General features: G+C 77.7%; 1 protein-coding gene across 1 annotated transcript in view; it reads right to left on the reverse strand.

Moving 5' to 3' along the window:
* Positions 1–906: 906 nt before the first annotated feature.
* LOC311513973 (rho guanine nucleotide exchange factor 15-like) overlaps positions 907–21776 on the reverse strand; it is a 28688-nt gene continuing 7818 nt past the window's right edge. Inside the window, exons 2-17 of the mRNA XM_084616189.1 lie at positions 19813–20119; positions 19150–19721; positions 18969–19038; positions 18635–18680; positions 17273–17322; positions 16853–17070; positions 15935–16095; positions 9785–9937; positions 7773–7902; positions 7135–7209; positions 6959–7051; positions 5335–5489; positions 3268–3432; positions 2934–3019; positions 2392–2496; positions 907–2016 (exon numbers count right to left, since the gene is read on the reverse strand). Of these exons, the coding sequence (XP_084472315.1) occupies positions 1835–2016; positions 2392–2496; positions 2934–3019; positions 3268–3432; positions 5335–5489; positions 6959–7051; positions 7135–7209; positions 7773–7902; positions 9785–9937; positions 15935–16095; positions 16853–17070; positions 17273–17322; positions 18635–18680; positions 18969–19038; positions 19150–19721; positions 19813–20113 (2562 nt within the window). The 5' untranslated portion in view covers positions 20114–20119 and the 3' untranslated portion in view covers positions 907–1834. The remainder of the gene's footprint in view (positions 2017–2391; positions 2497–2933; positions 3020–3267; positions 3433–5334; positions 5490–6958; positions 7052–7134; positions 7210–7772; positions 7903–9784; positions 9938–15934; positions 16096–16852; positions 17071–17272; positions 17323–18634; positions 18681–18968; positions 19039–19149; positions 19722–19812; positions 20120–21776) is intronic.

A 21776-nucleotide genomic window follows, 5' to 3' on the forward strand; every position in this document is an offset into this window, starting at 1 on the left:
TCATGCTGGTCAGTGGGGCTGGGAGCCAGGACTCCTGGGTTCTCTCCCCGGCTCTGGGAGGGGCGTGGGGGCTGGTGGTTAGAGCAGGGGGTCTGGGGGCCAGGACTCCTGGGTTCTCTCCCCGGCTCTGGGAGGGGAGTGGGGGCTGGTGGTTAGAGGAGGGGGCGCTGTGGGTCAGGACTCCTGGGTTCTCTCCCCAGCTCTGGGAGGGGAGTGGGGGGACTGGTGGTTAGAGCAGGGGGGGCTGGGGGTCAGGACTCCTGGGTTCTCTCCCCGGCTCTGGGAGGGGAGTGGGGGGACTGGTGGTTAGAGCAGGGGGGGCTGGGGGTCAGGACTCCTGGGTTCTCTCCCCGGCTCTGGGAGGGGAGTTGGGGGACTGGTGGTTAGAGCAGGGGGGGCTGGGGGTCAGGACTCCTGGGTTCTCTCCCCGGCTCTGGGAGGGGAGTGGGGGGACTGGTGGTTAGAGCAGGGGGGGCTGGGGGTCAGGACTCCTGGATTCTCTCCCCAGCTCTGGGAGGGGAGTGGGGGCTGGTGATGAGAGCAGGGGGGGCTGGGAGCCAGGACTCCTGGGTTCTCTCCCCGGCTCTGGATGGGTTGGAGGGGGGGCTGCACCCCGAGGGGCTAATACCCCAGCTCTCATGTGGAACGTGCTTCGGGGGGAGGGGCGCTCGGGGTGCCGGCCGCCCGCCGTGGGGCGCCCCCGGTGCCAGGGCCGAGCCAGGCACCCACCAGGCCGGAAACCGTGGGGGGGCAGTTGACAGCTGGAGCGTAAGTCCCTGCCCAGCATCTGTGGGGTGGGGGTGGTCTGTGACGCAGCCCCCCCAGGAGAAAGCATGTGACCCCCCAAAACGCCTCCCCCCACACACACACACGGCGCCCCCCCCCCGTCAATCATAGGGCCACACGTTCCTTTCACTTTCTGTTTATAAAAACCAGCCCTGGCATGACACCGTCGTCCCCCCCGCGAGCCCTAATAAATTAATACGGGGGGGGCACCAGCCAGGCCAAGAAACAGCAGCTGAACCCGCCAGCCCCACGCTGCCCCCCATGCCCGGATCCCTGCTGAGAGCTGCCAGGGAGGGGCCGGGCTGGGGGGGGGGGTCACAGCTCCAGGGACGCGTGGTGGAGGGGTGCTGGTTCACGGAGGGGGGGGGACAGGTGAGGTAGCTTGTCCTGGAGCCGCCCCCCTCCAACACCGCTGGCTGCGGGTAGGGGTGGGGGGCCCTGGCCTGCACCCCCCCCCCCAACTTAGCCCAATATCCCGGCCCCGGTGGATCAGGGCACGTCCCAGTCCAGGCCCCCCCGACGGATCAGGGCGCGGGCCCCGGCGGATCAGGGCGCGTCCCGTGTCCGGCCCCGGTGGATCGGCGCGGGGCCCGGCCCGGCTCAGGTGGATCAGGGCACGTCCCGTGTCCGGGCCCCGGCGGACCAGGGCACGTCCCGTGTCCGGGCCCCGGCGGACCAGGGCACGTCCCGTGTCCGGGCCCCGGCGGATCAGGGCACGTCCCGTGTCCGGCCTCGGTGGATCAGGGCGTGGGGCCCGGCCCGGCTCAGGTGGATCAGGGCACGTCCCGTGTCCGGGCCCCGGCGGACCAGGGCACGTCCCGTGTCCGGGCCCCGGCGGATCAGGGCACGTCCCGTGTCCGGCCTCGGTGGATCAGGGCGCGGGGCCCGGCCCGGCTCAGGTGGATCAGGGCACGTCCCGTGTCCGGGCCCCGGCGGATCAGGGCGCGGACCCTGGCGGATCAGGGCACGTCCCGTGTCCGGCCCCGGTGGATCAGGGCGCGGGGCCCGGCCCAGCTCAGGTGGATCAGGGCGCGGGGCCCGGCCCGGCTCAGGTGGAGCCGGCCTTGGCGGCGGCGAGGCGGCTGACCTGCAGCTGGCGGGCGGCCTGGAGGAGCCGGTGTCTCTCACGCAGGTTGCGCCGGCGGACGTGCTCGTTGGTGATCTCTTGCACGTGGCTGGCTGGGAACCAGCCCTTGCGCCCGTCGGCCAGTCGTTGGCCCTGGCACCAGCCTGCCGGGGCGAGGGGAGGGGTGAGCGCGGCCGGCCTGGGGCACCGCCAACGAGCCTGCCCTCGGCACCCTCCCGCCACGGGGGGAAAAGACCCACGCCAGCGCCTGGGGGAGGGGCTGTGGATGCATGGGGGGGGACAGCGGTGGGGCAAGAGGGCCCAGGGATTTGGGGCCCACAGGGGGGAGGGTTGGGGGGACCCCAATGGGTGGGGGACCGGGGGGCGGGGCAAAGCATGGAGCAGGGAGAGCCAGCAGGTGCCTGGGTTTGATCCAGCTCCTTCCACCGTGGGGCAGCACTGGGGCTCCCGGCCTGGGCACTGGGCTCTGGGGGGGGCTGCACCCCGCAGCGACGCCCCCCCCCATCCCCGGCGCTCACCCTCGCTCGTTTTCCGCAGCACGTTGACCACGTCGGCCGGCTCCAGGCTCAGCTCATCGGCCTGCCTGGCCACGTAGGGCTCCACGCACTGCACCTGGGGGCAGTCTGGGGGGAGAGGGGGGCAGGTGAGAGCCAGGAGAGAACCCAGGAGTCCTGGCTCCCAGCCCCCCTGCTCTAACCCACCAGCCCCCACTCCCCTCCCAGAGCCAGGGAGAGAACCCAGGAGTCCTGGCTCCCAGCCCCCCTGCTCTAACCACAAGCCCCCACTCCCCTCCCAGAGCCGGGGAGAGAACCCAGGAGTCCTGGCTCCCAGCCCCCCTGCTCTAACCCACCAGCCCCCACTCCCCTCCCAGAGCCGGGGAGAGAACCCAGGAGTCCTGGCTCCCAGCCCCCCTGCTCTAACCACAAGCCCCCACTCCCCTCCCAGAGCCAGGGAGAGAACCCAGGCGTCCTGGCTCCAAGGCCCCCCCCCCCCAACCACTAGACCCTCCTCCCCTCCCAGAGCCGGGTAGGACCCAGGCGTCCGGGCGGCGAGTACCCACCCCAGTCCTCGTAGATGATCTCCTGGGGCAGGCTGGGGGGGGCGCCGTGCTGGGGGAAGGCCTCCATCCATCGGTGCATGTCCGACCTGGGGGGGGGGGGGTAAGGGGGAGGAAGACTGTGAAAGGGGGAGCGCCATTGCCCCCCCATCCTCGGTGTGTGTGGGGGGGGGTTTCCCGTCCTTACACCCACCTCCCCTCCCCAAAACAGCTACAGGGCCCCCTCAGGGACAGGGAGGGGGGCCAACCAACCCCCCCCCCGGGACTCCCCCTTGGCCTCCAGCCCCGATCCCTGCTCCCCCGGGGCCCCTCCACCTCCCCGCGGCCCCCCACTCACTGGCTGGGGGCCCGGCAGAGACGCTCGCAGGCTTGGCCCCGGTGGTTCTCCAGCAGGGTGAGGTAAAAGGCCTGGCCCAGGCCGGGCGCCGGGGGGGGCTGGCCCACCCCCTGCACCGAGACCAGCGAGCGGTGCCCGTAATCCCGCACCACGAAGCGCCCCGTGCTGGGGGGGGACACGGGGCGTCAGGGTGCGGCCGGAGCCCCCCCAGCCCCTGCCCAAACCGGCCCCCCTGCCTGGAGCCCCCCACAGCCCCCCCAGCCCCTGCCCAAACCGGCCCCCCTGCCTGGACCCCCCCAGCCCCTGCCCAAACCGGCCCCCCTGCCTGGAGCCCCCCCAGCCCCCCAGCCCCTGCCCAAACCGGCCCCCCTGCCTGGACCCCCCCAGCCCCTGCCCAAACCGGCCCCCCTGCCTGGACCCCCCCAGCCCCTGCCCAAACCGGCCCCCCTGCCTGGAGCCCCCCCAGCCCCCCAGCCCCTGCCCAAACCGGCCCCCCTGCCTGGACCCCCCCAGCCCCTGCCCAAACCGGCCCCCCTGCCTGGAGCCCCCCAGCCCCTGCCCAAACCGGCCCCCCTGGCTGGACCCCCCCAGCCCCTGCCCAAACCGGCCCCCCTGCCTGGAGCCCCCGCAGCCCCTGCCCAAACCGGCCCCCCTGCCTGGAGCCCCCCAGCCCCTGCCCAAACCAGCCCCCCTGGCTAGACCCCCCCGGCCCCTGCCCAAACCGGCCCCCCTGCCTGGACCCCCCCAGCCCCTGCCCAAACCAGCCCCCCTGGCTAGACCCCCCCAGCCCCTGCCCAAACCAGCCCCCCTGCCTGGAGCCCCCCAGCCCCTGCCCAAACCAGCCCCCCTGCCTGGAGCCCCCCTGCCTGGACCCCCCCAGCCCCTGCCCAAACCGGCCCCCCTGCCTGGAGCCCCCCCAGCCCCTGCCCAAACCGGCCCCCCTGCCTGGACCCCCCCAGCCCCTGCCCAAACCGGCCCCCCTGCCTGGAGCCCCCCAGCCCCTGCCCAAACCAGCCCCCCTGCCTGGAGCCCCCCACAGCCCCCACAGCCCCTGCCCAAACCGGCCCCCCTGCCTGGAGCCCCCCCAGCCCCTGCCCAAACCAGCCCCCCTACCTGGAGCCCCCCCAGCCCCCCAGCCCCTGCCCAAACCGGCCCCCCTGCCTGGAGCCCCCGCAGCCCCTGCCCAAACCGGCCCCCCTGCCTGGAGCCCCCGCAGCCCCTGCCCAAACCGGCCCCCCTGCCTGGACCCCCCCAGCCCCTGCCTAAACCAGCCCCCCTAGCTAGACCCCCCCAGCCCCTGCCCAAACCGGCCCCCCTGCCTGGAGCCCCCCAGCCCCTGCCCAAACCAGCCCCCCTGCCTGGAGCCCCCCACAGCCCCCACAGCCCCTGCCCAAACCGGCCCCCCTGCCTGGAGCCCCCCCAGCCCCTGCCCAAACCAGCCCCCCTACCTGGAGCCCCCCCAGCCCCCCAGCCCCTGCCCAAACCGGCCCCCCTGCCTGGAGCCCCCGCAGCCCCTGCCCAAACCGGCCCCCCTGCCTGGACCCCCCCAGCCCCTGCCTAAACCAGCCCCCCTAGCTAGACCCCCCCAGCCCCTGCCCAAACCAGCCCCCCTGCCTGGAGCCCCCCAGCCCCTGCCTAAACCAGCCCCCCTAGCTAGACCCCCCCAGCCCCTGCCCAAACCAGCCCCCCTGCCTGGAGCCCCCCCAGCCCCTGCCCAAACCGGCCCCCCTGCCTGGAGCCCCCCACAGCCCCCCGGCCCCTGCCCAAACCGGCCCCCCTGCCTGGACCCCCCCAGCCCCTGCCCAAACCAGCCCCCCTGGCTAGACCCCCAGCCCCCCAGCCCCTGCCCAAACCAGCCTCCCTGCCTGGAGCCCCCCACAGCCCCCCAGCCCCTGCCCAAACCAGCCCCCCTGCCTGGAGCCCCCCACAGCCCCCCGGCCCCTGCCCAAACCAGCCCCCCTGCCTGGAGCCCCCCAGCCCCTGCCCAAACCAGCCCCCCTGCCTGGAGCCCCCCACAGCCCCCCGGCCTGGAGCCCCCCAGCCCCCCGGCCTGCCCCCCAGCCCCACCTCTTGCGGCGGGTGAGCAGCAGCAGGTCGCTGAAGAGGAAGAGGTAGATGGGAACCGTCCGGGGCTTGGTGCCGAACAGGGACCCCCGGGGCAGCACCTCGGCCAGGCCCCCCTGCTTCTCCAGCCGCCGGCTCTGCGAGACGATGGGCACCGCCTGGGGGGCGGAGGGGTCAGCGCCGCCGGGGGGGCGGGACCCCCAGCACAGGGCGGGGGGGACAGAGACGCCGGGAGAGGGGCGGGACCCCCAGCACAGGGCGGGGGGGCAGAGACGCCGGGGGGGGCGGGACCCCCAGCACAGGGCGGGGGGGGGCAGAGCCGCCGGGGGAGGGGCGGGACCCCCAGCACAGGGCGGGGGGGCAGAGACGCCGGGGGGGGCGGGACCCCCAGCACAGGGCGGGGGGGGGGCAGAGATGCCGGGGGAGGGGCAGAGACGCCGGGAGAGGGGCGGGACCCCCAGCACAGGGCGGGGGGGGGCAGAGACGCCGGGGGAGGGGCGGGACCCCCAGCACAGGGCGGGGGGGGTCAGAGACGCCGGGGGGGGCGGGACCCCCAGCACAGGGCGGGGGGGACAGAGACGCCGGGAGAGGGGCGGGACCCCCAGCACAGGGCGAGGGGGGCAGAGACGCCGGGAGAGGGGCGGGACCCCCAGCACAGGGCGGGGGGGGGCAGAGACGCCGGGGGAGGGGCGGGACCCCCAGCACAGGGCAGGGGGGGCAGAGATGCCGGGGGAGGGGCAGAGACGCCGGGAGAGGGGCGGGACCCCCAGCACAGGGCGGGGGGGCAGAGACGCCGGGGGGCGGCGGGACCCCCAGCACAGGGCGGGGGGGACAGAGACGCCGGGAGAGGGGCGGGACCCCCAGCACAGGGCGAGGGGGGCAGAGACGCCGGGAGAGGGGCGGGACCCCCAGCACAGGGCGGGGGGGGGCAGAGACGCCGGGGGAGGGGCGGGACCCCCAGCACAGGGCAGGGGGGGCAGAGATGCCGGGGGAGGGGCAGAGACGCCGGGAGAGGGGCGGGACCCCCAGCACAGGGCGGGGGGGCAGAGACGCCGGGGGGCGGCGGGACCCCCAGCACAGGGCGGGGGGGGCAGAGATGTCCGGGAGAGGGGCGGGACCCCCAGCACAGGGCGAGGGGGGCAGAGATGCCCGGGAGAGGGGCGGGACCCCCAGCACAGGGCGAGGGGGGCAGAGATGTCCGGGAGAAGGGCGGGACCCCCAGCACAGGGCGAGGGGGGCAGAGATGCCCGGGAGAGGGGCGGGACCCCCAGCACAGGGCGAGGGGGGCAGAGATGTCCGGGAGAAGGGCGGGACCCCCAGCACAGGGCGAGGGGGGCAGAGACGCCGGGGGAGGGGCGGGACCCCCAGCACAGGGCGGGGGGGGCAGAGACGCCGGGGGAGGGGCGGGACCCCCAGCACAGGGCGGGGGGGGGCAGAGACGCCGGGGGAGGGGCGGGACCCCCAGCATGTGGGCGGGGGCAGCACCAGACCCATGGGGGGCAGGACCTCCGGGCCCACACCGGGGATGGGGGCCACCGTCCGGGGGGGGCGCGAGCTGCCAGGGGCCTGGCCACAGGCCCAGACTCCGAGGGGCCTGGGGGGGGCCTGGGGGGGGCCCGGGGGGCACCTTGAGCTGGTCGAAGTCGATGCGCCCGGCGATCTCGATGAGCTCCTCCGTCTGCCGCATGCGCCCCACCTCCGAGTTGCACTCCTCAATGATCTGGGGGGCAGAGGGGGGCGAGTGAGGGGGGGCAGCCCCCAGCCCCCCACCAGCCCCCCCCAGCCTCTCCCCCCCCGACTCACCTGGGAGACGCAGGCCAGTGCGTCCAGCGCGTTTCGCTCCCGCTCCGAGCCCTCCTCCGCCCGGTGCAGGATGTTCTGGGGCACAGGGGGGACCCGGGTGAGGCGGGGAGAGAACCCAGGCGTCCTGGCCCCCAGCCCCGCCCTGCTCTCACCCAGCAGCCCCCACGCCCCTCCCAGAGCCGGGCAGAGAACCCAGGCGTCCTGACTCCCAGACCCCCCACTCTATCCACCAGCCCCCTCCCCCTCCTAGAGCCAGGCAGAGAACCCAGGAGTCCTGACCCCCAGCCCCCCCTGTTCTAAGCACCACGCCCCCCTCCCCCTCCCAGAGCTGGGGAGAGAACCCAGGAGTCCTGACCCCCAGTCCCCCCACTCTATCCACCAGCCCCCCTCCCCCTCCCAGAGCCGGGGAGAGAACCCAGGAGTCCTGACCCCCAGTCCCCCCACTCTATCCACCAGCCCCCCTCCCCCTCCCAGAGCCGGGGAGAGAACCCAGGAGTCCTGACCCCCAGTCCCCCCTGTTCTAAGCACCAGGCCCCCCACGCCCCTCCCAGAGCCAGGGAGAGAACCCAGGCGTCCTGGCCCCCAGCCCCTGCTCTGGGCCGCGGGGCGCAGGCCGTCCCGGACGCCGGGGTCCCTACCTCCAGGAGCATCTTGAGGCGGGTGATGCGCTGGAAGGGGAGCAGCAGGAAGGAGAGGAGGGGGAGGCCTTGGCACAGGGGGTGCTCCTGCAGCCGGCCCAGCGCCGCCCCGAAGGGCCCGTTTCGCTCCCTGGGGCGGGGGGGGGGGGGAGAGGGGTGAGACGGGGCCGCCCCCCAAGTCCCAGCCAGGGCGCCCGGGCCTCGGCCCGGCCACCAGCCCGCCCCCGGCCTCTGTGCCCCCGTCCCCCTCGGCCCCCCCTCCCCCTCCCCCGCCGCCCCCGCCCTCTGTGCCCCCGTCCCCCTCCCGCTCGGCCCCCCGTCCCCGCCCTCTGTGCCCCCGTCCCCCTCCTCCTCGGCCCCCCGGCCCCGGCCTCTGTGCCCCCGTCCCCCTCGGCCCCCCCTCCCCCTCCCCCGCCGCCCCCGCCCTCTGTGCCCCCGTCCCCCTCCCGCTCGGCCCCCCGTCCCCGCCCTCTGTGCCCCCGTCCCCCTCCTCCTCGGCCCCCCGGCCCCGGCCTCTGTGCCCCCGTCCCCCTCGGCCCCCCGTCCCCCTCCCCCGCCGCCCCCGCCCTCTGTGCCCCCGTCCCCCTCCCGCTCGGCCCCCCGGCCCCGGCCTCTGTGCCCCCGTCCCCCTTGGCCCCCCCTCCCCCTCCCCCGCCGCCCCCGCCCTCTGTGCCCCCGTCTCCCTCCCGCTCGGCCCCCCGTCCCCGACCTCTGTGCCCCCGTCCCCCTCCTCCTCGGCCCCCCATACGCCTCTCCTGTCACCCCCGTCCCTGTCCCCCCTGGCCCCACCCCACACCCCATGGTTCCGCCCCAACGGCCCATGGCCCCGCCCCGTCTCCCATGGCCCCACCCCCTCTGCCCATGGCCCCGCCCCCATTCCCCATGGCCCCGCCCCTCTTCCCATAGCCCCGCCCCCGTCTCCCGTGGCCCCGCCCCCTCTCCCCATGGCCCCTCCCCTCTCCCCATCGCCCCGCCCCCGTCTCCCATGGCCCCACCCCCTCTCCCCATGGCCCCGCCCCCATTCCCCATAGCCCCACCTCTCTCCCCATCACCCCGCCCCCGTCTCCCGTGGCCCCGCCCCCTCTCCCCGTGGCCCCGCCCCTCTCCCCGTGGCCCCTCCCCTCTCCCCATCGCCCCGCCCCCGTCTCCCATGGCCCCACCCCCTCTCCCCATGGCCCCGCCCCCATTCCCCATAGCCCCACCCCTCTCCCCATCGCCCCGCCCCCGTCTCCCGTGGCCCCGCCCCCATTCCCCATGGCCCCGCCCCTCTCCCCATGGCCCCGCCCCCATTCCCCATAGCCCCACCCCTCTCCCCATCGCCCCGCCCCCGTCTCCCGTGGCCCCGCCCCCTCTCCCCGTGGCCCCGCCCCCGTCCCCATGGCCCCGCCCCTCTCCCCATGGCCCCGCCCCCATTCCCCATAGCCCCACCCCTCTCCCCATCGCCCCGCCCCCATCTCCCGTGGCCCCGCCCCCTCTCCCCATGGCCCCTCCCCTCTCCCCATCGCCCCGCCCCCGTCTCCCATGGCCCCACCCCCTCTCCCCATGGCCCCGCCCCCATTCCCCATAGCCCCACCCCTCTCCCCATCGCCCCGCCCCCGTCTCCCATGGCCCCGCCCCCTCTCCCCGTGGCCCCGCCCCCATTCCCCATAGCCCCGCCCCTCTCCACATCGCCCCGCCCCCGTCTCCCGTGGCCCCGCCCCCTCTCCCCGTGGCCCCGCCCCCGTCCCCATGGCCCCGCCCCTCTCCCCATGGCCCCGCCCCCATTCCCCATAGCCCCACCCCTCTCCCCATCGCCCCGCCCCCATCTCCCGTGGCCCCGCCCCCTCTCCCCATGGCCCCTCCCCTCTCCCCATCGCCCCGCCCCCGTCTCCCATGGCCCCACCCCCTCTCCCCATGGCCCCGCCCCCATTCCCCATAGCCCCACCCCTCTCCCCATCGCCCCGCCCCCGTCTCCCGTGGCCCCGCCCCCTCTCCCCGTGGCCCCGCCCCCGTCCCCATGGCCCCGCCCGCACATGAGGGCGCTGTACTCCTTCTCCTGGTAGGGCTGGTTGCGGACGTAGTCCACGTAGGCGGGGAAGTCGCGCCGGGCGTGGGCGGCCACCACGTCGCTCACGTCGCGGATCTGCAGGCTCTCGGCCACGCGTCCCTCCAGCGCCGCCAGGAACCTGCCGCGGGCGGGGGGGGGCATCAGGGCGGGGGGCGGCACGAGGGGTGCGCTGGGGGGGGCTGGGGGTGGAACTGGAGGGGGTCCGGGGGGACATGAGGGGACATACGGGGGGCGGGCTGGGGGGGACATGCTGGGGATACATGGGGGGGCAAGCCGGGGGACATGCCGTGGGGCACACCAGGGTATGGGGGGGCAGGCCCGAGGCACATGGGGGGGCAGCCTAGAGGGAACGTGGGGGCAGGGGGCATGCCGTGGGGCACGCAGGGGGCAGGGAGCAGGCCGTGGGGCACGCCAGGGGGCAGGCGGGGGAGCGGGTGCAGGCGAGGGGCCAGGGTGAAGGCGGGGGGCCGGCGGGGGCCGGTGGGGAACACGCGGGGGACCGGCGGAGGGCATGCGGGGGCCAGGGGGAAGGAGGGGGGCATGCGGGGGCACACGGGGGCCGGCAGGGGGCCAGGGGGAAGGCGGGGGGCACGCAGGGGGGACGCGCGGGACGGCGGGGGGCCAGGGGGCAGGCGGGGGGCCGGCGGTGAGCCGGCGGGGGGCCAGGGGGAAGGCGAGGGGCCGGCGGGGGGCCAGGGGGAAAGCGGGGGGCAGGCGGGGGGCACGCGGGGGCCGGCGGGGGGGCTGACCTGGCGCTGATCTCCTTGACCCGCAGGACGCTGGAGAAGAGGGCCTGGCGGGGGGCAGGCGGGGGGCCGGCGGGGGGCCAGGGGGAAGGCGGGGGGCAGGCGGGGGGCGGCGGGGGGCACGCGGGGGCCAGCGGGGGGGCCTGACCTGGCGCTGATCTCCTTGACCCGCAGGACGCTGGAGAAGAGGGCCTGGCGGGGGGCAGGCGGGGGGCCGGCGGGGGGCCAGGGGGAAGGCGGGGGGCACGCAGGGGCAAGCGGGGGGCACGCGGGGGCCGGCGGGGGGGCCTGAACTGGCGCTGATCTCCTTGACCTGCAGGACGCTGGAGAAGAGGGCCTGGCGGGGGGCAGGCGGGGGGCCAGCGGGGGGCCGGCGGGGGGCCAGGGGGAAGGCGGGGGGCAGGCGGGGGGCGGCGGGGGGCACGCGGGGGCCGGCGGGGGGGCTGACCTGGCGCTGATCTCCTTGACCCGCAGGACACTGGAGAAGAGGGCCTGGCGGGGGGCAGGCGGGGGGCCGGCGGGGGGCCAGGGGGAAGGCGGGGGGCGGCGGGGGGCACGCGGGGGCCGGCGGGGGGGCTTGACCTGGCGCTGATCTCCTTGACCCGCAGGACGCTGGAGAAGAGGGCCTGGCGGGGGGCAGGCGGGGGGCCGGCGGGGGGCCAGGGGGAAGGCGGGGGGCAGGCGGGGGCGGCGGGGGGCACGCGGGGGCCGGCGGGGGGGGCCTGACCTGGCACTGATCTCCTTGACCCGCAGGACGCTGGAGAAGAGGGCCTGGCGGGGGGCACGCGGGGGGCCGGTGGGGGGCCAGGGGGAAGGCGGGGGGCGGCGGGGGGTGGCGGGGGGCACGCGGGGGCCGGCGGGGGGGCTGACCTGGCGCTGATCTCCTTGACCCGCAGGACGCTGGAGAAGAGGGCCTGGCGGGGGGCGGCGGGGGGCCAGGGGAAGGTGGGGGGCGGCGGGGGGCGGCGGGGGGCACGCGGGGGCCGGCGGGGGGGCTGACCTGGCGCTGATCTCCTTGACCCGCAGGACGCTGGAGAAGAGGGCCTGGCGGGGGGCGGCGGGGGGCCAGGGGAAGGCGGGGGGCGGCGGGGGGCGGCGGGGGGCACGCGGGGGCCGGCGGGGGGGCTGACCTGGCGCTGATCTCCTTGACCCGCAGGACGCTGGAGAAGAGGGCCTGGCGGGGGGCGGCGGGGGGCACGCGGGGGGCCGGTGGGGGGCGAGGGGGAAGGCGGGGGGCGGCGGGGGCGGCAGGGGGCACGCGGGGGCCGGCGGGGGGGCTGACCTGGCGCTGATCTCCTTGACCCGCAGGACGCTGGAGAAGAGGGCCTGGCGGGGGGCACGCGGGGGGCCGGTGGGGGGCCAGGGGGAAGGCGGGGGGCGGCGGGGGGCGGCGGGGGGCACGCGGGGGCCGGCGGGGGGGCTGACCTGGCGCTGATCTCCTTGACCCGCAGGACGCTGGAGAAGAGGGCCTGGCGGGGGGCGGCGGGGCGCCGGTGGGGGGCCAGGGGGAAGGCGGGGGGCGGCGGGGGGCGGCGCGGGGCACGCGGGGGCCGGCGGGGGGGCTGACCTGGCGCTGATCTCCTTGACCCGCAGGACGCTGGAGAAGAGGGCCTGGCGGGGGGCGGCGGGGGGCACGCGGGGGGCCGGTGGGGGGCCAGGGGGAAGGCGGGGGGCGGCGGGGGGCGGCGGGGGGCACGCGGGGGCCGGCGGGGGGGCTGACCTGGCGCTGATCTCCTTGACCCGCAGGACGCTGGAGAAGAGGGCCTGGCGGGGGGCACGCGGGGGGCCGGTGGGGGGCCAGGGGGAAGGCAGGGGGCGGCGGGGGGCACGCGGGGGCCGGCGGTGGGGCTGACCTGGCGCTGATCTCCTTGACCCGCAGGACGCTGGAGAAGGGGGCCTGGCGGGGGGCGGCGGGGGGCACACGGGGGGCCGGTGGGGGGCCAGGGGGAAGGCGGGGGGCGGCGGGGGCGGCGGGGGGCACGCGGGGGCCGGCGGGGGGGCTGACCTGGCGCTGATCTCCTTGACCCGCAGGACGCTGGAGAAGAGGGCCTGGCGGGGGGCAGGCGGGGGGCCGGTGGGGGGCGAGGGGGAAGGCGGGGGGCAGGCGGGGGGCGGCGGGGGGCACGCGGGGGCCGGCGGGGGGGCTGACCTGGCGCTGATCTCCTTGACCCGCAGGACGCTGGAGAAGAGGGCCTGGCGGGGGGCGGCGGGGGGCCAGGGGGAAGGCGGGGGGCGGCGGGGGGCGGCGGGGGGCACGCGGGGGCCGGCGGGGGGGCTGACCTGGCGCTGATCTCCTTGACCCGCAGGACGCTGGAGAAGAGGGCCTGGCGGGGGGCGGCGGGGGGACAGGGGGAAGGCGGGGGGCGGCGGGGGGCGGCGGGGGGCACGCGGGGGGCACGCGGGGGGGCTGACCTGGCGCTGATCTCCTTGACCCGCAGGACGCTGGAGAAGAGGGCCTGGCGGGGGGCACGCGGGGGGCCGGTGGGGGGCCAGGGGGAAGGCGGGGGGCGGCGGGGGGTGGTGGGGGGCACGCGGGGGCCGGCGGGGGGGCTGACCTGGCGCTGATCTCCTTGACCCGCAGGACGCTGGAGAAGAGGGCCTGGCGGGGGGCGGCGGGGGGCCGGTGGGGGGCCAGGGGGAAGGCGGGGGGCGGCGGGGGGCACGCGGGGGCCGGCGGGGGGGCTGACCTGGCGCTGATCTCCTTGACCCGCAGGACGCTGGAGAAGAGGGCCTGGCGGGGGGCACGCGGGGGGCCGGTGGGGGGCCAGGGGGAAGGCGGGGGGCGGCGGGGGGTGGCGGGGGGCACGCGGGGGCCGGCGGGGGGGCTGACCTGGCGCTGATCTCCTTGACCCGCAGGACGCTGGAGAAGAGGGCCTGGCGGGGGGCGGCGGGGGGCCGGTGGGGGGCCAGGGGGAAGGCGGGGGGCGGCGGGGGGCCGGCGGGGGGGCTGACCTGGCGCTGATCTCCTTGACCCGCAGGACGCTGGAGAAGAGGGCCTGGCGGGGGGCGGCGGGGGGCCAGGGGAAGGTGGGGGGCGGCGGGGGGCGGCGGGGGACACGCGGGGGCCGGCGGGGGGGCTGACCTGGCGCTGATCTCCTTGACCCGCAGGACGCTGGAGAAGAGGGCCTGGCGGGGGGCACGCGGGGGGCCGGTGGGGGGCCAGGGGGAAGGCGGGGGGCGGCGGGGGGTGGCGGGGGGCACGCGGGGGCCGGCGGGGGGGCTGACCTGGCGCTGATCTCCTTGACCCGCAGGACGCTGGAGAAGAGGGCCTGGCGGGGGGCGACGGGGGGCAGGCGGGGGGCCGGTGGGGGGCCAGGGGGAAGGCGGGGGGCAGGCGGGGGGCGGCGGGGGGCACGCGGGGGCCGGCGGGGGGGCTGACCTGGCGCTGATCTCCTTGACCCGCAGGACGCTGGAGAAGAGGGCCTGGCGGGGGGCGGCGGGGGGCAGGCGGGGGGCCGGTGGGGGGCCAGGGGGAAGGCGGGGGGCAGGCGGGGGGCGGCGGGGGGCACGCGGGGGCCGGCGGGGGGGCTGACCTGGCGCTGATCTCCTTGACCCGCAGGACGCTGGAGAAGAGGGCCTGGCGGGGGGCCGCGGGGGGCCAGGGGGAAGGCGGGGGGCGGCGGGGGGCGGCGGGGGGCGGCGGGGGGCACGCGGGGGCCGGCGGGGGGGCTGACCTGGCGCTGATCTCCTTGACCCGCAGGACGCTGGAGAAGAGGGCCTGGCGGGGGGCGGCGGGGGGCAGGCGGGGGGCCGGTGGGGGGCCAGGGGGAAGGCGGGGGGCAGGCGGGGGGCGGCGGGGGGCACGCGGGGGCCGGCGGGGGGGCTGACCTGGCGCTGATCTCCTTGACCCGCAGGACGCTGGAGAAGAGGGCCTGGCGGGGGGCACGCGGGGGGCCGGTGGGGGGCCAGGGGGAAGGCGGGGGGCGGCGGGGGGTGGCGGGGGGCACGCGGGGGCTGGCGGGGGGGCTGACCTGGCGCTGATCTCCTTGACCCGCAGGACGCTGGAGAAGAGGGCCTGGCGGGGGGCACGCGGGGGGCCGGTGGGGGGCCAGGGGGAAGGCGGGGGGCGGCGGGGGGCGGCGGGGGGCACACGGGGGCCGGCGGGGGGGCTGACCTGGCGCTGATCTCCTTGACCCGCAGGACGCTGGAGAAGAGGGCCTGGCGGGGGGCGGCGGGGGGCAGGCGGGGGGCCGGCGGGGGGCCAGGGGGATGGCGGGGGGCAGGCGGGGGGCGGCAGGGGGCACGCGGGGGCCGGCGGGGGGGCTGACCTGGCGCTGATCTCCTTGACCCGCAGGACGCTGGAGAAGAGGGCCTGGCGGGGGGCGGCGGGGGGCAGGCGGGGGGCCGGCGGGGGGCCAGGGGGATGGCGGGGGGCAGGCGGGGGGCGGCAGGGGGCACGCGGGGGCCGGCGGGGGGGCTGACCTGGCGCTGATCTCCTTGACCCGCAGGACGCTGGAGAAGAGGGCCTGGCGGGGGGCGGCGGGGGGCAGGCGGGGGGCCGGTGGGGGGCCAGGGGGAAGGCGGGGGGCGGCGGGGGGCGGCGGGGGGCAGGCGGGGGGCCAGGGGGAAGGCGGGGGGCGGCGGGGGGTGGCGGGGGGCACGCGGGGGCCGGCGGGGGGGCTGACCTGGCGCTGATCTCCTTGACCCGCAGGACGCTGGAGAAGAGGGCCTGGCGGGGGGCGGCGGGGGGCAGGCGGGGGGCCGGTGGGGGGCCAGGGGGAAGGCGGGGGGCAGGCGGGGGGCGGCGGGGGGCCGGCGGGGGGGCTGACCTGGCGCTGATCTCCTTGACCCGCAGGACGCTGGAGAAGAGGGCCTGGCGGGGGGCGGCGGGGGGCAGGCGGGGGGCCGGTGGGGGGCCAGGGGGAAGGCGGGGGGCAGGCGGGGGGCGGCGGGGGGCAGGCGGGGGGCCGGTGGGGGGCCAGGGGGAAGGCGGGGGGCAGGCGGGGGGTGGCGGGGGGCACGCGGGGGCTGGCGGGGGGGCTGACCTGGCGCTGATCTCCTTGACCCGCAGGACGCTGGAGAAGAGGGCCTGGCGGGGGGCGGCGGGGGGCAGGCGGGGGGCCGGTGGGGGGCCAGGGGGAAGGCGGGGGGGCTGACCTGGCGCTGATCTCCTTGACCCGCAGGACGCTGGAGAAGAGGGCCTGGCGGGGGGCGGCGGGGGGCCAGGGGAAGGTGGGGGGCGGCGGGGGGCGGCGGGGGGCACGCGGGGGCCGGCGGGGGGGCTGACCTGGCGCTGATCTCCTTGACCCGCAGGACGCTGGAGAAGAGGGCCTGGCGGGGGGCGGCGGGGGGCCGGTGGGGGGCCAGGGGGAAGGCGGGGGGCGGCGGGGGGTGGCGGGGGGCACGCGGGGGCTGGCGGGGGGGCTGACCTGGCGCTGATCTCCTTGACCCGCAGGACGCTGGAGAAGAGGGCCTGGCGCTCCCGGGGCCCCAGGGTCTCGCCCAGCTCCCGCGAGCCCACGAAGTGCTGGGCCAGCAGCCGCAGCGAGCGCTGGTAGGAGGCCTCCGACGTCAGCACCTCGAACAGGCTCTGCCGGGACAGGCGGGGGTCAGGCCGGGGGCCCCGGGGGGCGCGCGAGGTCCCCGGGCCCCTCCCCTGGCCTCGCCGTCGCTCGGGAGCCCGGGGCCTGGCGGGGAGGCCGGGGGCAGAGGGGACCGGGGGGCACGGCGGGGGGGGCAGGGGGCACAGCCAGTGGGGCGTGGCAGGGGTACCGGGGGGCAAGGTGCTGGGGGGGCAGGAGGAAGCGGGGGACATGGCGCGGGGGGGCAGGGGAATCAGGGGGGCAGGAGGAACCAGGGGACATGGCGCTGGAGGGGCAAGGGAATTGGGGGGCCAGGAGGAAGTGGGGGACATGTTGCTGGTGGGGCAGTGGAATTGGGGGGCCAGGAGGAAGTGGGGGACATGGTGCTGGGGGGGCAGGGGAATTGGGGGGCCAGGAGGAAGTGGGAGACATGGCGCTGGGGGGAAGGGGAATTGGGGGGCCAGGAGGAAGTGGGGGACATGTCGCTGGGGGGGCAGGGGAATTGGGAGGCCAGGAGGAAGTGGGGGACATGTCGCTGGTGGGGGCAGGGGAATTGGGGGGCCAGCAGGAACCAGGGGACATGGTGCTGGGGGGACAGGGGAATTGGGGGGCAGGGGAATTGGGGGGCCAGGAGGAACCAGGGGACATGGCGCTGGGGGGGCAGGGGAATCGGGGGGGCAGGAGGAAGCGGGGGATATGGCGCTGGGGGGGCAGGGGAACCGGGGGGGCAGGGGAAGCGGGGGGGCGGCGGGGGGCCCAACCCACCTCCTGCATCTTGCGCTCCTGGGGGCTGATGTGCCGGAGGAGGCCGCTCTCCCGCACGGCCGGCAGGTCCTGCCAGAGGGTGCTGCGGGGGGCGCCGGGGGGGCCCGGGGGGGGCGCCGGGGCCTCGTCCCAGCTGCTCGGGCTGGCGCTATGGGGCAGGGTCTGGCGCTGGATCTCCTTGCGGATGACGGCCTGCCGGTAGGTCTGGTACAGGGGCTCTGGGGGGGGGGAGAAAGGGGTCAGGCTGCCCCCCATTCACCCCCACCCCACCCCGGGGCCCCAATCCCCTCCCCCAGCCCCGTGCCCTTGCCCCAGGACCCTTCCTGCCCCGATCCCCATACCCGGGAATCCCCCCCCCCCGTCCCGCAGCCCCTGCTCCCCCCCCTCCGCCAGCGCCCCCCCGGCACAGCCCCCCCTTACCGTCCTGCAGGGGCAGCCCCCAGCCGGGGCCCTTCGGGGATGGGCAGCACCTGTGGGGGGAGGGGGAGCGAGGTCAGAGCCGCATGGACAGACGAGGGGCTGCGGGGGGGGGGGCGGACAGAGGGGCTGGGGGGCAGAGACACAAACGGGGGGGCTGGAGGGCAGACGGACGGAGAGGTGGCGGGGGGCAGGGGGACAGACAGGGGGCTGCGGGGGGGCGGACAGAGGGGCTGGGGGGCAGAGAGACAAACAGGGGGGCTGGAGGGCAGACGGAGGGAGAGGTGGCAGGGGGCAGGGGGACAGACAGGGGGCTGCGGGGGGGCGGACAGAGGGGCTGGGGGGCAGAGACACAAACGGGGGGGCTGGAGGGCAGACGGACGGAGAGGTGGCGGGGGGCAGGGGGACAGACAGGGGGCTGCGGGGGGGCGGACAGAGGGGCTGGGGGGCAGAGAGACAAACAGGGGGGCTGGAGGGCAGACGGAGGGAGAGGTGGCAGGGGGCAGGGGGACAGACAGGGGGCTGCGGGGGGGCAGACAGAGGGGCTGGGGGGCAGAGAGACAAACCGGGGGGCTGGAGGGCAGACGGAGGGAGAGGTGGCGGGGGGCAGGGGGACAGACAGGGGGCTGCGGGGGGGCGGACAGAGGGGCTGGGGGGCAGAGACACAAACGGGGGGGCTGGAGGGCAGACGGACGGAGAGGTGGCGGGGGGCAGGGGGACAGACAGGGGGCTGCGGGGGGGCGGACAGAGGGGCTGGGGGGCAGAGAGACAAACAGGGGGGCTGGAGGGCAGACGGAGGGAGAGGTGGCAGGGGGCAGGGGGACAGACAGGGGGCTGCGGGGGGCGGACAGAGGGGCTGGGGGGCAGAGACACAAACGGGGGGGCTGGAGGGCAGACGGACGGAGAGGTGGCGGGGGGCAGGGGGACAGACAGGGGGCTGCGGGGGGCGGACAGAGGGGCTGGGGGGCAGAGACACAAACGGGGGGGCTGGAGGGCAGATGGACGGAGAGGTGGTGGGGGGGCAGGGGGACAGACAGGGGGCTGCGGGGGGGCGGACAGAGGGGCTGGGGGGCAGAGACACAAACGGGGGGGCTGGAGGGCAGATGGACGGAGAGGGGGGGGCAGGGGGACAGACAGGGGGCTGCGGGGGGGCGGACAGAGGGGCTGGGGGGCAGAGAGACAAACGGGGGGGCTGGAGGGCAGATGGAGGGAGAGGTGGCGGGGGGCAGGGGGACAGACAGGGGGCTGCGGGGGGGCGGACAGAGGGGCTGGGGGGCAGAGAGACAAACAGGGGGGCTGGAGGGCAGACGGAGGGAGAGGTGGGGGGGGCAGGGGGACAGATGGGGGGCTGGGGGGGACACAGACCTGTCCCTCGGCGGCTCTGGCTCCGGACTGTGGCCATCCGAGTCTCCTGGGGACACGGAGTGTGGGGTCAGTGGGGCTGGGGGGACCTGCCCCCCCGAGCCAGCCCCGCTCCTGGCTCCCCCCCCCCCACTCCAAACCCACACCCCCTTGGGGAACCCTGATCCCCTCCCCCCCAGCCTCCCCCAGCCGGGGAACCCCGATCCCAGCCTCCCCACAACGAGGAAATGCAGCCCCCCCCTCTCCAGTCCGGACCCCCCCACCCCCCTCCCATGGGGCAGCCGGGACCCAGCCCCAGGATTCGGGGCGTGGATGGACCCTGGTCCCCGGGCCGTACCTTGGCGGGGTTCGTCCCCCGGCGCCGGGGCGTGCTCCTTCTGCGGGGGGGCGGGCGGCGGGGGGCAGAGCTTGGCGGGGGGCGGGGGAGGCTGGGTGGGGGGCGGCGGTAGGGAACATGTCTTGGCAGGGACTTGGGGGCCTGGGGCAGGCTGGGCAGGGGGCGGGGTTGGGGGGCGCGCTTTGGCAGCGATTGGGGGTTCGTGGGGGGGCTGGGCAGGCGGGGGTGGGGGGCAGGGTTTGGCAGGGACTGGAGGGGCTTGGCAGGGGGCAGAGGATGGGGGGCAGCTGTCCCCCCGCTCTGGCTGCCAGGAGCCGAGCCCTGTGCCCTGTGTCCCGCGCAGGGGCTTCGCCGGGGTCTTGGGGGGCACGGCCGGGGGGGGCCGGGCCGCCTCGGGCGCCCCCCCCTTGGCCCGCCGGGGGGGCTTGGCCAGCGCCGGGCCCCCGTTGAGCTGGGCCGTGGGGCGGTAGCTGGTGAGAACCACGCTGCCGTCCTCGGGGGGCGGGGCAGGGGGCTTGAGGGGGGACCAGCGGGACTGGGGGGCGGGGGTGACCTCCAGGAGGCGCCGGAAGAGGGGGCCCCCCTCGTCGGTGGAGGCGGAGCCGTCCGAGCCTGGCTCCTCCCCCTCGGGGGCCGGCACCCAGGCCAGCACCATGCCGGGCCGGTGCCGATGGCAGCCGCAGGGGCAGCGTGGGGGGCAGGCGGCCGGGGGCTCCGGGATGGGGGGCTCCCCCACGGCGTCCGGGCACCGACCTGCAGGGGGAGAGAGAGAGAGACGGGGTGAGGGGGGGGGCCTGTCACGCGATGCCCCACACGCCCCAGGGGCGCCCCAAGCCAGACTCACCGAGCTCCGTCCCCGGGGGGGGCCGGGCCCCATTCTCCAGCGGGGGGCTGGGGGCCCGGCCCCCACCCGCCCGGTGCTCAAAGCGCCCCACGATCTTGCGGACGTTGCCCGGGCGCTGCGCCCTGCCGGGGGGCGCATCCAGGCAGGGGGCCGGCAGGGGGGCGGCCTCTGGGCTCGGCAGCCCCAGGTCCTGCTGGGGGGCCAGGCAGGGCCGCGACCGGGAGGGGGGCCGTGGCTTGATGATGCGGGTGGGCTTCTGGGTGGGGGGCAGGGCGGGGGGCAGGGGGTCCATCGACGACATGGTCACCTGCAGGGGGGAGAGAGACGTGCTCAGGAGATGATGCAGCTGCCTCTGGGGCGGGGCGCAGGGGGCCCGGGGACCCCGAGACGTGGCCGCCTCTGGGGCGGGGCGCAGGGGACCCGGGGACCCCGAGATGCGGCCTCCTCTGGGGCGGGGCGCAGGGGGCCCGGGGACCCCGAGACGTGGCCGCCTCTGGGGCGGGGCGCAGGGGACCCGGGGACCCCGAGATGCGGCCTCCTCTGGGGCAGGGCGCAGGGGGCCCGGGGACCCCGAGACGCGGTCTCCTCTGGGGCGGGGCGCAGGAGACCCGGGGACCCCGAGACGCGGCCTCCTCTGGGGCGGGGCGCAGGGGACCCGGGGCCCCCTCGCCCGGCCCCGAGACGCGGCCACCTCTGGGGCGGGGCACAGGGGGCCCGGGGACCCCGAGACGCGGTCTCCTCTGGGGCGGGGCGCAGGGGACCCGGGGACCCCTCGCCCGGCCCCGAGACGTGGCCACCTCTGGGGCGGGGCGCAGGGGGCCTGGGGCCCCCTCGCCCGGCCCTGAGACGCGGCCACCTCTGGGGCGGGGCGCACAAGTCAGCAAACAAATTTGGAACAGGAAACGCAGGGAAAAGGACCAAGGCAGCTGCAGGGGGGGAGGGAACCTGGGTAGGACGCCTGGGTCCACACCCAGCTGATCCCAGAAAAAGCAAGAGTAGCCCCGGCCGCTCCCGCACTCTACCCCATAGCCCCCACTCCCCTCCCAGAGCCAGGGAGAGAACCCAGGAGTCCGGGCTCCCAGCCCCCCCGCTCTCACCCACCAGCCCCCACTCCCCTCCCAGAGCCAGGGAGAGAACCCAGGAGTCCGGGCTCCCAGCCCCCCCTGCTCTGACCCACCAGCCCCCACTCCCCTCCCAGAGCCAGGGAGAGAACCCAGGAGTCCTGACCCCCAGTCCCCCCACTCTATCCACCAGCCCCCCTCCCCCTCCCAGAGCCAGGGAGAGAACCCAGGAGTCCGGGCTCCCAGCCCACCCTGCTCTAACCCCCCACTCCCCTCCCAGAGCTGGGGGGAGAACCCAGGAGTCCTGGCTCCCAGCCCCCCCTGCTGTAACCCACCAGCCACCACTGCCCTCCCAGAGCCAGGGAGAGAACCCAGGAGTCCTGGCTCCCAGCCCCCCTGCTCTAACCACCAGCCCCCACTCCCCTCCCCTAGCCAGGGAGAGAACCCAGGAGTCCTGGCTCCCAGCCCCCCTGCTCTAACCACCAGCCCCCACTCCCCTCCCAGAGCCAGGGAGAGAACCCAGGAGTCCTGGCTCCCAGCCCTGCCCGCCCCCATATTTCCATGTGGCTCACCGGGGCCGGCCTCTTGGCACAGCCCAGGGCAGGGGGGGAGGGACGGTGCCAAGGGAGAAGCAGGTGCCCGCCCCCCCCGGACACAGAGAAAGGAGCACCGGGGGGGGGGGAGGGCTCAGCGGGGAGCGGAGGGGGGATCTCCCCTCACACCCAGTGCATCTGTCTCCGCCCCACACCCTTCCTCCCCGGCCCCGCCCCACCCCGGCTAGTCCCGGCCCAGCTGCCAGGGTTAAATTTGGCCTGGATTCCCCAGTTGCTGGCCCAGCCAGGGGCCCTCCCCACCCCCACCCTGGCCCACCCCCCACCAGCCCCCCTTCCCCTCCCAGAACCA

The sequence above is a fragment of the Lepidochelys olivacea genome, assembly GCF_965140295.1.
Source record: "Lepidochelys olivacea isolate rLepOli2 genome assembly, chromosome: 28".
In the NCBI taxonomy this organism is placed as follows: domain Eukaryota; kingdom Metazoa; phylum Chordata; order Testudines; family Cheloniidae; genus Lepidochelys; species Lepidochelys olivacea.